The sequence below is a fragment of the Orcinus orca genome, chromosome 2 (genome assembly GCF_937001465.1).
Source record: "Orcinus orca chromosome 2, mOrcOrc1.1, whole genome shotgun sequence".
NCBI lineage: Eukaryota > Metazoa > Chordata > Mammalia > Artiodactyla > Delphinidae > Orcinus > Orcinus orca.
Genome location: NC_064560.1, coordinates 153,849,349 through 153,864,406, shown reverse-complemented (window position 1 = coordinate 153,864,406; position 15,058 = coordinate 153,849,349). Strand labels below are relative to the sequence as shown.

Sequence of the window (15,058 nt, the reverse complement as noted above, 5' to 3'; positions counted from 1 at the left end):
ATTATTCGCAATTGCCAAAGCATGGAAACAACCTAAGTGTCTGTCAGCAGATAAATGGATAATGAAGATGTCGTATACATATACAATAGACTATCATTCAGCATGAGAAATTTGATACAACATAGATGGGGCTTGAGGGCACCATGCTAAGTGAAATAAGTCAGACAAGACAAATACTGCATGGTATCACTTATATGTGGAATAATAATAATGAAAAAGCAACTCATAGAAACAGAGAGTAGACAACTGGTTGCCACGGGCAAGGGGGTTGGGAAAGCAGGGAGAGGTTGATAAAGGGGTACAGACTTTCAGCTATAAGATGAATAAGTTCTGAGAATCTAGTGTGTAACATGGTGACCATAGTTGATAACACTGTATTGTATCATTGATATTTTCTGAGAGAGTTGAACTTAAATGTTCTCACCAAGGGAGGGGAAAAGGGTAAATATGTAAGATGATAGATGGGTTAACTTGATGGGGAGAATCCTTTCACAATGTATATGTATGTCAAACCAGTTAGATATACACTTTAAATATCTGACAATTTTATTTGTCAGTTATACTTCAATAAGGCTGGGGAAAAAAGACAATAAATTTAAAAAATTGTCTTATATGGTGATTGTTTCTGATTTTAAGTTTGCTAGAAATTTGTTCTGGGCAAGAATTTGAATCTTATGGACTAGAGCCTTCATCCTGGGAATATTGATGTTTTTAAATTCTCCCTAATTATGGGCTATTGCATCAGAGTGAAATCCAGAGCTGATGATGTTCAGATTGCTTCTTTCTGCAATTTTAGGCTTTATTCATTTAGTTTCCCCCTTTTCATACTGCGTCTCTCATTTTTGATAGCTTAATCTTCAGATATTAATACTGTGGCCATATGAAATATATTCACTCATTTTACAAACGTGTGCAAAGATTTCTGGGAGTCACAGGCATGTTTGAGACATAATCCCTGCTTAAGGAGTTAAAAGAGATTACAGTTCAGTGGTAGAAACGTAAAGTAGAACTGTCATAAAAGATTACATACTAAATTCCATGGGGTGTCCACCCATGTGCAGGGACTGGGTTTTATACATCTTTATATCTCTAATGTCAAGCTCAACCTGGCAGAGTGTAAGTTCCACCCAGTGGAACTGGGTGAAGAGGAAACCAGGAAGACTCATGATGAGGGACTGAGTGAGCTGGGTCTGGCCCTAGAAGGATAAGTAGAACCCATACACAGTATAGTGAAAAAGTAACTTTCGGAGTAAAGCGAGAGATTGTATTAATATGCACACATTGCATTTTGTAGATACTAAGATCAGAGCTTCCCCGGCCCACCAGGATGTCAGATGATTGGTGACTTTTTAATTACATGTCAATTCACTTGGCAGTGATGGACAGAGCATAGGGTTTGAGTCTCACCCCTACCATACCAAGTGATTTTTAATAACGTATATAAATTCTATGCCTATTCTTCTCAGCTAGAAAATAGGAGTATAATATCTATTTGAGGCCTACCATATCCTAGAGTTATGTCAATAAGTGATGGCTTTTTAAGAAAAAACAGAAGCAGAAACAAACAGGAAAAGATTTACCAAAAAACTAAATAGAAATATTTTAGCTTTTAATGTAATGTGTAAGATGTTGGAACATTTTCCAGTTTCACCTTGAAAATTTATCCTTAAAAAAAAGCTGATGGACCCATCCCACAGCTGGGATCAGAGGACCTGGCTCTCTCACTGCCCAGCTCCCATTCCTATAGCTCACATTGCCTCACCTCTCTGGGCCTGTTTCCTCCTATAAAAAAAACAATAATCTCCCCCTCTGTCCACACAGTAGCCACTGGCCACATCTGACTATGAAATGTGGCTAGTTCGTAAAAAATACACATCAGATTTCAAAGCTAAAAATAAAAAATGTAAAATATTTTATGAATCATCTACTATTGAGTATATTTTGAAATATTTTGCACATAATGGTTTCAATAAAATCGATTATTAAAATTAACTTCACCTGTTTCTTTTTGCTCTTTTGATGTGACTACCAGAAAATCTAGATTAGATATGCAGCCCTGGTCTAGATAGATGATCACGAATATCCTTTTCAGCCTTAGGACTCAGCCAGGGCCACTGCGGACACGTAATTCACAGTTTGATTTCCTCGCACTGAGATACGGAAGGACTGGCTGGGAGTGAGCAGGCTGGGGCGGGGACCTGCCGGAAGACACAGACCCCTCCAGCTTTCGCTCCGGCTCGGCTCTAGGAGCGGGAAGGACCCCGACTCCCACGAGGGGCTGGGGGTAGACAGCCCATTCCAGTCTCCGGGCCCCGGGAGTTAAAGGGGCCGGGGGCGGGCGCGGCGCGCCGGGAGGGGCCGAGCCGCGAAGCGGGTTGGTGCGTCAGCCTCACGCGTGGGGAAGGAAGCGGGCGTCAGGCCGCGGACTGCCACCGCGGGGTCCCCGGCACGTCCGCAGGCTGCACCGGGAAGTGGCGGCTTCTGAGAGGCTGGAGAGCCGAGGGCGGGCCTGGGAGGCGGCCGGGAGGTGGGGCGCGGCCGGGGGCAGGCCCGCGCGGGCTTCATCTGCGGACTCACGGCCTGCTCCCGATCGCTGGGGATTCCGAGGCGCGGCGCGAAGACCGCCCGGAGCGGCTATGGACCACCGCTGGGGCTTCCTGATCGGCTTCCTGGGCGCCGTGGGGCTGCTGGGCTCGGGCCACGGCGGGCAGCAGACCCCGGAGACGGCGGCGCAGAGGTGCTTCTGCCAGGTGAGGGGTGTGCGTGGCGGCGCTGCGGGTCCCGGGACCCCTGCCTCCGCCGTGCGCTCTGTCCCGCGCGCCCGGGCAGGTGGGGCGCTGGGGGTGCGTCTCTGCATCTCCACCCTTCCGGAAGGAACCCCTTGTGCTTCTGCTCCCTGGCAGGGGCTGAATCCTCTGCAGCTCGCCTGGGTTGGTGTGGACCGGTTCCCCCCTTCCCCCCCCGCCCCAAACAGCCTGAACCGACGTCGAATCGCCCTCCCGCGCTTCCGATCAGGCGTGGGACGAGAGGTGTGGGTGCACCGCTGTTTCTACCTAGTTGGTTTGTGCGTCTTTTTTGGTCTTCCCTGCCCGGGAAGGTGCGCGCGCGCGCGCGCGCGCACACACACACACACACACACACACACACACACACACAGTCACACTCAGTATTTTTATTTTCGCAGAACCTGGGTCTTCCTGACTTCTAATTTGACTTGGAACAGTGTGGGCTGTGCCTGTGCTGGATGTCTTCTCCAGCCTTTCTGGCCAGGACAGGCTTTTGCAGGGGGGCTGCCCTCAGATCTCCCTGTCAGGCAGGAGAATGCCTTCGTGTGGCTTTTCTGTGTCTAAGCATAACTGCCTGGTGTCTTGGGGGCCGCGGTTGCCCTGTGACTACTCGCCCTATGTGTCCTTTGTTTTTCCTGAATGTAGTGAGACTCTTTTACCATGACATCCATATTGCTGGTCTGAATTGGGAGAACGGTCCTCAGTGCACAAGTTTAATTACAAGCTTATTATGGTTATTTCCTTCTGTTAGTAAGAGATGTGGGTTCCTTGAGAAAAAAATTCAAAGAAAGTTACAGGTTTTTGGTGCCCACAATATCTGATATTTTAATATCATTATTCTTAAAGTCACCTTTTGGTTGGCTTCTGTTGATAAAAATTACATTTTATACAAAATTGAGATATGGGTATCCAAATTGTTCCTTTTAAGTAGACGTTACTATTAACTTATCAGAAATAACATTTTATGTGTGTAGGGGGGGTAATACTATTTCACAGAGGAAAGAAGAATTTAAATATTATGAGAAGAGGTGTCATCTCTTTCACTGCTTTAAATTCTTGGATTTTATTTTTTGCTGAGTGATTTGGAAGTTGGGGTGAGTGATAGCTGGGAAGGTGTAAGAGAAATTGAAAAAAATTGCTGCTTTATAACTAAGAGATTGAAAAGCTCCTTTACCTTCAGTGATTATAAACAGTATACAATCAAGTACTTAAAAGAAAAAGGGTAATTTTTCTTCTGCTTACAAATATAATGTATCACAAAGTTTAAACATTTAAAAATAAGTAAATTAGAAATAAGTGGACTTAAAAATAAGGTATTCAGGGCTTCCCTGGTGGCGCAGTGGTTGAGAGTCCGCCTGCCAATGCAGGGGACACGGGTTCGTGCCCCGGTCCGCGAAGGTCCCACATGCCCCGGAGCGGCTGGGCCCGTGAACCATGGCCGCCAGGCCTGGGCGTCCGGAGCCTGTGCTCCGCAACGGGCGAAGCCACAACAGTGAGAGACCCGCGTACCGCAAAAAAAAATAAAAATAAGGTATTCAGTGCAGAAAGATTCCATTGTAACATTTTCAACTATATTCTAGAGATTTGGATAATGGAATAAAAGTACATGTTGAACTTTTAAACGTTCACTCTCCTCCCCCATAACCATTTTAGATATTTGATTAAAATTGGGGAGCTTTTAGTTTTTTATATTCATTTACTTTTTCTTCTGATTAGTGTTAGGCTTTTTTACTCTTTCACAATATTTTCAAGATTAAAATACACAAAAATCTGTTAGACCTCTTTCTTTTTCTTTTAGAACAAGAGTGACTTTTTCTTTCCAGAGCCAAATTAAAAAGTAATAAAATGAGTAAAAAAAAATTTAAGGGAAATTTAAAATGGTTTAGTTAAATAAACTTAAAAACAGAGACCATCAATTCCAATTCAATAAATGAAACACGTGTACCTTAGTTCTAATTATGTTCAGTAATAGAAGGGATGGGGGAAAGGGGAGGAAAGGAGGGAGGGGACTGTGACGAATAGACATGAAGAGAAAGATGGAGACAAACATATTGACATGCACACCGAAACAGAGGGAGAGGCAGATAAAAGAAAAAAGTGGAGAAAGAAAAGATAAGGGGAGGAACAAATTATTCATTCAAAAAACATTTATAAACACTACGTACATTGATCTGAGAGTTTGAAATACAGAAATAACTATGGCATAATCCCTGCTCTGAAGAGCTTACAGTTCAGCACATCATGTTCTTTGGGGCTTGGGAAGAGGTGGGGATCCTAGGTATTTTTAAAAAATTTAAAAAGTTAGTAAATATTGCTAGAAACTAAATTTTCACCTGAGATTTGGAAATACAAGTTCAAATCTTGTCTGGTTCTATTTGCAGTTTCCAACTGGCCACACAGTCCTGTTGACTCTTTTTTGTTTATAGTCACATCCCTTTCTTCCTTCCTGTTGCCTGTGCCTCTTACCACTTCTGCCTTGAGTTACCACACCATCACCCCTCACCACACTGTTGCATGGGTGCCTGACTTAGGGGTTGTGATTTGAGCCAGAGCAGCATGTAGTTAGTTATTCGACCTTAGAAAGTCATTGAAGTAAAATGTACAAAGCTCTACAAATAATCAGACTAAATTCAATAAGCATTTATTGAGGCCTACTATGAACAAGTTTTGAGAGATCAAAAAATAAAAAGTTACAATTTAGTCCCAATTCCTGACACTCCAGAGTACGGAGACTGGTAAATAATTGGTGCTCAGCAAGTGTTAGGGAAATTATAATACAAGATGTGAACACTACAGGAGCTGAAGTATATTCTTAATTGAAGATGGGTTGACAGCTTCCAATGAATATTTAAACTTAGTCAGTTACTGCAGCGGTCCCCAACCTTTTTGGACCCAGTGACTGGTTTCATGGAAGACAGTTTTTCCACCGACCGGGGCCGGGGTTGGGGGGTGGGAGGATGGTCAGGCAGTAATGCGAGCGATGGGGGGGGCGGCAGATGAAGCTTCGCTGGCTCTCCCTCCTCTCACCTCCTGCTGTGCAGCCCAGTTCCTAACAGGCCATGGACCGGTAGAGGTCCTTGGCCCCGGGGTTGGGGACCCCTGAGTTATTGCATATGCCTGTTAGTTGACATCACATCCCATTAAAACCATTTTCACTGTATGCTGTAAGTTTTGAGAACAGTGCTTCAGCTTAGTTGCTCAAAGTAAGTGATCGTCTGGAACTTATAAATCTTCCTTATATACATTCCCTTCCCCCCAATCCCTGTATCATTCTGTTAAAAAATGTTAAAAAATTTTTTTTAACACAGAAAATTGGCTTTTTCCCCCCTGTTGGTATACAAGTTTGTGAAGTCTAACACATGTACAGTTTTGTGTAAAAACCCCATAAATCAGGACTCACCCTTTCTTTAAATCAAAATATCATTGTAGTAGGTATGGGCTTCAAGTAAATGAAGATATTTCAGAGTTTATTCCTTTGTGACAATTATTTCCTCATTATGCACCATTAGATAGAACGAATGTAACAGAACTTAAGTTCCAATTCATGGAATCCCAGGATGCATTTTAAAGAAATCACCTCAGAAGAGATATTGAAGCCCAGATACGGAGGCAGTATGGACATCTTTTTCATCTTTTTAAAATTAATTAGAGATGAGTTTGTAAACTTCTATACTCAGGATGTTTTATCTCTCTTAATATGGCTAATGCTGGTAACCCTCAGATCCACTTGCTTGAATGCAGTAGATCTCCGTCAGGTTAATGAAAGGGGAGTAGTTCACATAATCCATCATAGCTACTTCAAAGGTGGATTATTTTTCCTTTGGAGTGCGTTGTAGATACACTCTGCATTCATGTATTTTAGCAGACTTACTTGTCTGGGTGTCTTGTTTAGGTCAATTTAAAAAAAAGAGTTTTTGTTAGTCAGAGTGGCTGGGCCATGGAAGAGACACTTGAGAATATGCTAAGTGGTGGGTGGAAATAAGTCCAGGATTAATACTTAGTCAGAGGGATCTTTGAAACAGGTTATACTGGAGAGGGGTCCATTGACTGTGAATGCTTCCAACATTCCAGGCTTTTCTGAACAAAGCAAGTGGACCAAAGTGTATTTAACGTTGGTTGCCATACTTTGGGTCATTTAGCAACAATTTAAAGTTCTAGCAAGACCAAGACTTTAAAGAAGAAATAGCTCATAGCATTCCATGTTCTTAGAATGGTGCCTACTAGCCAGGATAGAATCTTTTGGTGTTTCTATTCTTTCTTTAGCAGTTGTCCCAGTCTGCTCTGTCAGTGAATGAATGTTTTTCATGTTCTTTTTTTTTTTCTAATGGTCATAAAACTCAATAAAATTTAGCACAAGTGCAGTTCTTTGCCAAATAAAGCGCATTTTGAACACTTTTGAAAGGTATTTCGTTCAAGTATGAGGAATATATTCTTACAGTGCTTTGGGAAAAAAAAAATCTATGGTAGGACTGGAAGTTGTTGGGACACAGGAAGACTATTTAGAAAGTGTTTTTTGTTTTGTCTTTCATTGCAAAGTAAAGGATACCTCTATCCAAAAACTAGAGAACAAGCAGGCCAGTGTATTTTCTTTTCCCTTGCCTTTTGTAGTTTGGTATTTGGTCCAAACCAATCAGAGTCAATGGAGAAATAATGGAGCTAACATTTGGTTATCTAGTTGTGTGTTGCACTGGAGCTTCAGCTGTAAAATGTTTGGAGAATTTTAACTGCAAACCTGGCCTTTTGCTTTGGGGGAATAGCAAGCTCCCTGTCACTGGAAGCATTTAAGCAGTGGTAGGGTAATAGTAATGATCAACATTTACTGGGCATTTACTGTGGGTCGTTTTATCTTGATATCAACTCTTTGAGATGGGAACTACTGTTACTTCTATTTTTGTACTCAGATAGGAAATTGAGGCCTAGAGAAGTTAAAAAGCAGGGGCAATGTCAACAGCTAATAAGTAGCAGAGACGGGATTCCACCCTAGAAGGCCTGACTCCAGAGCCTGCCTGCTATCCACTGTTACACATTACCTCCCCTTGAGGGTGTGTGAGGGAGGGGATTGCTGGGTTGCTCTGAAGATAGCAAGAGAAGGCCTTCAAAGGCTTTCCAGCTCTTAAGAGACCAGGACTTTAAACTGGGTGATATTGTGTGTTAGGCCTACCTTGGTCCTTATATCTACCACCCTCAACAAGGGCCTTTCCTTTGCTTCCTATTAGTCTGGCCCTCCACAAAACCAAAGCTGATCATCACCTGAAGCCTAGAGCAGCGAGCTTCAAATTTTAGCATTCATCAAGCACTCTGTGTGTATGTTGCAGAGGCGGGGAGGGGGGTGCATTTTTAAAAGATTTGGATTCCTATGGTAGGGCCAGAGTTCTATTTCACTTTGGGAGATAGTGTAGTGGTTACTTATGCAGCCATAGCACATTTTGAAGTACAGCATCAAGCCATTCTTCTTATAAATCAGCACCTGTCTTTTGGTCTTAGTTTAGGTAATAGGACTTTGCTTCGTTTCCAAGGTTCTGCCCTGGGTCCATCAACTGGAGTTCTGCCTTAGACTTTTCCTGAGACTCTATTCTGGTAACATGCCTGGTTCTCTACTTTCTAGAACTGGGCCTGGAATCATACCTGCCAGACTTCCTTCCAGGGATCAGGTTCTGCTGCCTGTTGGCAAGCTTATCTGAACAGTCAGATGGCTTGGATTTCCAAGTATCTTCCTGCCTCTCCTTTGCTGGACTCTTTCCATCCAGTGAAACTCCTTTCACCCGCTGCTGTACCTCCTTAGCTGCCCTGTGGCCTGTCATTGTCGTTGGTAATACCTCCTACTCAATTTCTAAGGTGGGGCAGAAGATTTTTAAATCTCCCATTGTCCTGCCTTCTCTTCCTCTGTGGCCTCTAGGTTATAAGCCACCTCTGCTCTGGAGGCATCTTGCATTTCTTTCTGATGTGGGGCTTCTTATCATTCCCTTTGAAATTAGGATATAGATCAGTAGAATATTGGACACAAAGGGTTGTTTGCCTTTGCTACTTGCTTTCCTTGCTCTGTGAGTGCATTCCTGCCCCTTGAGTTGGCATGGTCTGGCACTGAGCACCACCATAGGTGACATGGACGTACACAGTTATAATTAGGCAGTGCAGTGCTGGGCTCCAGTGAATGAGAGTGACAATGGACAGCATTCATTAACTCATTCACCAACCCATTCCACAAATAATTACTGAGCATCTACTGTGTGCTGTCTACAGTGCTCAGTACCGGGAATACAAAAGTGAACAAACATGAGCCTGCTCTCAAGGATCTTAACTCTAGTGGGTGGGAGTGAGATAGATACATTCAGTACAGTGAGGTAATTCTTGTGTAGGAGTATGTGGAGTGTCATGGGAACACATACGAGAGACAGTTAACTGAGCAGGGGGAGTGGTACCTGAGGGCAGCTTTCCAAAAGAGGGGAGGATAGATTTTTACCTTAAAAATGAATTCCTAGGGTGGGGGGAGAAATGGATTGCCTCAAACCCTTCCTCTTAAGATTTTTGTGTTTTTTTCTTTTGTGATTTAATATCTCTATCTGGCATGTGTCTCTTTGGCCTTTGCAGCCTTTGTGCCTGTTGTTCTTTGTATAACAATTTGTGTCCAAGAGGAGAAACAGTAGCTTATTTTATGTTCTTAGAAGTTTTGCTTTGAAGGCTCAAAAGAAAGAGGTGTGAAAAATCAAATCACCTGGGTTAGAAGCACTTCTGTTTTGTTGGTACCCAAAATTAGGACTCTAAGATTCTTGTGCACTCAGATAATTTTTACAGGAAACAAGGACACATTTGCGTATGAAATGAAAATAGTTATTACAGTGACAAAATATGTAGATCAGATTTCTAGAAACTGAATTCTTTAGTCCAAAACAAATAAGACTAGGCAAATTGGCTAAACAAACAAACAAAAAACTTAGCTCTTGAATATTGCCGTCATCATCTCAAGTATTCTTATCTCTTAGGTGAAAAATATCCATTACTGTTTTGTGATGTTCTGAAATTAAAAGATAGTGTAGGATTTTACATATTCCAAAAGGAAAACACCTAAATTCAGTATTTCAATGAAGTATTCTTAATTTGTTTCCTTACCAACAGATTTTTAAATTATTTTTTTATGGTCAATAACTCTCCCTAAAATATAATCCAAAGTGGTTTATAATGTAAATATTCAGACCAAAGTATAAGGATCTCTTTTCTGCAGCATGCTGTATATTAAAAAAATAAAAATTTTAGTTTAAAAAAATCATAATATATTTTTTACTTACTTATAAGCGCTGCTTAATTAATTCTGTTAGGTGTTTGCCTAGTCCCAAATAAACATCTCAGAATTTTAGCTTCACAACTGTTAACAATGTCTGATTATAATATGATTTCCCATTGCCTCTAATTATAACATGATTTAATAGTTTGATTTAGTAAATACAGTTAAGACATTGGTTTTAAGCATTTGAAGATCAGGATTGGCTTTGTGGTTAACTTGCTATCTCAGTGTTGCTAAGGATAAGTCATTTCTAAGTACCATTTCAAATCTATAAAAATTGTCATGGCCAATATTTGAGGGTTGTTAGATCCTTATAATGAGTTATTGTTTCTCTTATAAATTCAATATCACTTCTTTTTATACATTCACCAAGCTAGTCTGTGACCTACACATCCTGTGGGAAACTAAAATAAAGGAAAGACAGAGACAACTGAATTATAAGAATATAGAGTCTCAGAAAAGCCAAGGATGGGAATGCCACTGGGCTTCAGGAAAGATGGTGGAAGTGGGAGCAGGCAAACCCTAGGGAATCCAGCTAGCATAAGTTCTCCATCTCCTGTCTCTGCTTCTCTGTGTCTTTAAAAATCTTTCCTCTCTCTGCCAACTGGCTCACGTGGTCCTCAGTTCATGTGATGGAATATGGTCTGAGTTTACTTGTTCACTGGTTTAGTGACGGAGACATTGCTCCTTCTTAGCCTCAATTCCTGATTCCTCAATTCCTGACCATGACTTGTTTTGGCTTAGATACCCAACCCCGGTCAGTCTTGGGGAGCAGGGTTATAGAGTGGCTGCAGGGGACCAACTCTTTGGGGGTATGTGTGTCATTATGAGCTCAGTACACCCACCCTACAAAAGGTATCCACTGTGTTCCTATAGGTATATAGTAAGAGCAATAGCCTCACTAGATTATGGTCATGTCCCATCTCAGAAAATTATGGGGAGGAGGGAAGCTAGGGGTTGGTTGAGTAAAGGGCTCTTTTATCATAACCATGTAAGGAAAAAACCCTGTTGCGTCTATGACATTTTGATATAATATTCCATTTTCTTTGTAACAGGTTAGTGGTTACTTGGATGATTGTACCTGTGATGTTGAAACCATTGATAAATTTAATAACTACAGGCTTTTCCCAAGACTTCAAAAACTCCTGGAAAGCGACTACTTTAGATATTACAAGGTATTTAAAACAATTTTTTTTTGGTATAGGAACACTTAACGTTTAAATGGGTAATTACATTTTCTTAGGAATCACTAAGCTTCAAAATTGTGCTTATTATTTAAAATTGAGCAAGGCTGTATTAGGAAAATGCAGTTCACAAGAATGAACCATATGGTTCTAAAACGACCCATTGGATACTTTTAATTTCAGTAATTGAGTTTTGAACACTAGAGTTAGAACCTAGTTGGTCAAATTGAAGTCAGAACAGAAACTGTTATATCGTTATCAAAGTCATGAGTTGTTCATAACATTCTAAAACATCAGATTTACTCCAATTAATTTAAAAAGAGAAATATTTTTGAGAAGAAGCATGACTTTGTTCTGACCTGTATTGTTCTAACAAGTCACTTGTGACATTTTATCTTGAGATATCTATTGAAAGAGTTTAGAAAACCTCATCATTGGAGTATGTAGTTACAATCTGAGTTCACAATTGTCTGTTAGCTGTTACTTTCATTAAAAGACTGTGAGTTGAAAAAGAAAAAAAAAAGAAGACTGTGAGTTGAGCAGTGATAACATGAGCTACTTTGGCTCCCCGTTGCCATCTGTTCAGAGTCTGTTTAGTAGCAGAGTTTGTCATTTTAACCAAGTCTACCAATTTATTCATACCAGCTACACACTTATACCACCACTGAAATTTGATAGTGGAAGAAATAGAATAATTGTAGCTGATAACATGACCAGGTTATAGTATCATAATTCCACATCTGTCTGTTATAATCTCAAAATTCTTTTATAACTTTTTTCTAATATTTTATTTTACAGGTAAACCTGAAAAGGCCGTGTCCTTTCTGGAATGATATCAGCCAGTGTGGAAGAAGGGATTGTGCTGTCAAGCTTTGTCAATCGGTAAGAACAGTGTATACGTTTAAGAACTGTCACATGTTTTTTTGAATAATTGTGACTTTTGAAAGGGGCCAGTATAACTGAAATAACATTTCAATCCTTAGGTTAAATATAATGTTGTTTAAAATTAACATATTAAAAACCTAAACTTACAAATATAAAACCTATTTTGAATTATTCTGTCTTCATAATAATAGAATTTAAATTTTGTGGTTAATATAATCCTTTGATTTATTACTGAGATTAATAGTTCTTTTGGCTTGATATTTGTTTTTCTTCTTATGTCTTACCCAAAGTTGTGTTTGTGGTATTAAAAAAAAATGAAATTAATTGAGGTACAAATAAAATCTCTCCCTTTTTCTGTGGATGTATTAATTTTCTTCCTTGGGGAGGGTCTGGACAAAACCACTGGCTTTACTTAGGAATTCTCAGATTGGCTGCCCATAGAGGCTGGACTCTCTGTCAGTCGAAAGGCCAGTTATTTATCCCCTTTACAGTGAATCAGAACAATGTTCTTTCACTTCCATTATTAATTGGCCAATGTGAAAAAGCAAAACAGTATCCAGTGTTAGTCTGGGAATAAGAAATGAGCACTCTGGTGGCTAAGTCTTTTTGGAGATCAATTCAGCAAATGTATCCAAACAATAAAAAAGGTACATATCCTTTGACCTAGCAATTCTGCTAAGAATTTCACTACTAAAATAATTAGATAGATGTCCAAAGATGGCCATAAAGCAATACTGAATATTGTAAAGATGTCAGTTCTGCTGAAATCAGTCTATAAATTTGGCATAGTTTATTATATGAAAAAATTAGAAACCATCTAAATATCTGGTCATAGGAAAAGACTATACATTGACCTAGTTCAGAGTGTAGAAGAGTACACAATAAAGTGATTGTCCCTGTGTGGGTCCTTCCCTTTGGGCAGGTGTAATCTATTTCAGGAATGTACTGAATATACTTAGCATTAGAATAGGACCCTGCAATTTACAGAGCTCTCCCACATACATCATTATCTCTACTCACAGCATCTCTTTGAGGATAGGCAGATAGGTCCTGTGTTATTAAGTGGCCAACACACAACTAAAAACTAGTACCATTTTCCTCTGAAAGAGGAAAGCGCCTTAAAAAATGGTTGATTCCAAGACTGGAACAAGAGATATATAAGATGAACCTGGAGTATCTTGTCATAACAGAAAACAAAAAGTGCTGTTAAAGATTACTGGGGTAATATAAATAAGACACAGGTGCAGATAAAGACACAGGTCAGATAAAAAAGACACAGGTCAGCACTTAGTGGGTCTTCTAGTGGCCAAATGTGGGACAATTTGAGCATTAAAAGGAATAATGGCAGGCTTCCCTGGTGGCGCAGTGGTTGAGAGTCCACCTGCCGATTCAGGGGACGTGGGTTCGTGCCCCGGTCTGGAAAGATCCCACATGCCGCGGAGCGGCTGGCCCCGTGAGCCATGGCCGCTGAGCCTGCGCGTCCGGAGCCTGTGCTCTGCAACGGCAGAGGCCGCAACAGTGAGAGGCCCGCATACTGCAAAAAAAAAAAAAAAAAAAAAAAAAGGAATAATGGCTAAGTGGCTATTTTTACATTTCCGTGCTGTAATATAACATGTGTATAATCCATAGCATAACTTGTTGGATTTTTTGTTTACTTTTTTTTTTCCTTTTTGGGTTCGCGGGCCTCTCACTGTTGTGGTCTCTCCCGCTTGGAGCACAGGCTCCGGACGCACAGGCCCAGCGGCCATGGCTCACGGGCCCAGCCGCTCCGCGGCACGCGGGATCCTCCCGGAGCAGGGCACGAACCCTTGTCCCCTAGCATCGGCAGGCGGACTTCCAACCACTGCGCCACCAGGGAAGCCCGGATTTTTTGTTTACTTTTAAGAAATATCATAAAGACTGACTAACTATTCTCAGTTAAAAAATAACCTGTTAACTTCAGTAATTTGTTCTGTGAATTTTTCTTATAAATCACAGAGCTTTAAAATATTTTTTCAGAAGATAGAATAAATGTCATCTAAAAGCATTTAAAATTTTTTTTAGGATGAAGTTCCTGATGGAATTAAATCTTCAAGCTACAAGGTATGTACATATACTTATTAACGTGTCTAGTATTGAGCAAAAACTAAAAAAATTCACTTCCCCTGCCAGCTACTACCCCACTTCTCTGGTCCCCTTTGCAGTGAAACCCCTTGAAAGTTATTTGTACTCAGTGGCTGTAATTCTTTTGTTTCTTTTCTTTAACCCTTTATTAAAGAAAGCTTGAAAGGTAAAAGTAGAGGGGAGAAAACAAAATAAAACATGTGTACCCATCACGCAGCTTTAGCAATTACCAATATGTGGTCAATCTTGTTTCATTTGTACCTCCCATTCCATTCTCCCAGTTATTTCAAAGCCAATCTGAGATAACTCATTTTGTTTACAAATACTTCATATACATCTCGAAGACAAAAAGCACTAAAAAAGCCCCACATAACCAAAGTCAGGGTTCCAATTTCTCTAGTTGTTTCATATGTGCCTTAATAGTTGATTTAAAACAGGATTCAAACATATTCCACACATTGCGCTTGGTTGATGTCTCTATGTCTCTCTCTCTCTCTTCTTAAATAAATTAAAAAATTTATAATAGTTTTAGGTTTACAGAAAAATTGTAGAGATAGTACAGTTTTTCCGTATATTCCATACCCAGTTTCCTCTATAATTAACATCTTACATTAGTATGGTACATTTGTTACAATTAATGAACTAATTTTGACATGTTATCACTAATTAAAGTCCATAGTTCATTCAGATTTCCCTTAGTTTTCCACCTAATGTCCTTTTTCTGTTCCAGGATCCCATCCTGGAAACCATATTATATTTAGTTGTCATGTCTCCTTAGGCTCCTCTTGGCTGTGACGGTTTCTCAGACTTTCCTGGTTTTG

General features: G+C 40.5%; 1 protein-coding gene across 3 annotated transcripts in view; it reads left to right on the top strand.

The window, feature by feature from the left end:
• The first annotated feature begins 2,187 nt into the window (after nt 1–2,187).
• ERO1A (endoplasmic reticulum oxidoreductase 1 alpha) overlaps nt 2,188–15,058 on the top strand; it is a 44,485-nt gene continuing 31,614 nt past the window's right edge. For 2 of the 3 annotated variants that reach the window (XR_004476578.2, XM_004279355.4), the window contains exons 1-4: nt 2,188–2,750; nt 11,121–11,240; nt 12,048–12,131; nt 14,178–14,216. Coding sequence is in view for 2 of the 3 variants with exons in the window: in XM_004279355.4 (XP_004279403.1) it covers nt 2,637–2,750; nt 11,121–11,240; nt 12,048–12,131; nt 14,178–14,216 (357 nt within the window). In the remaining variant the exon portion in view is untranslated. The remainder of the gene's footprint in view (nt 2,751–11,120; nt 11,241–12,047; nt 12,132–14,177; nt 14,217–15,058) is intronic. The other variant, XM_033404773.2, reaches the window with a different exon arrangement.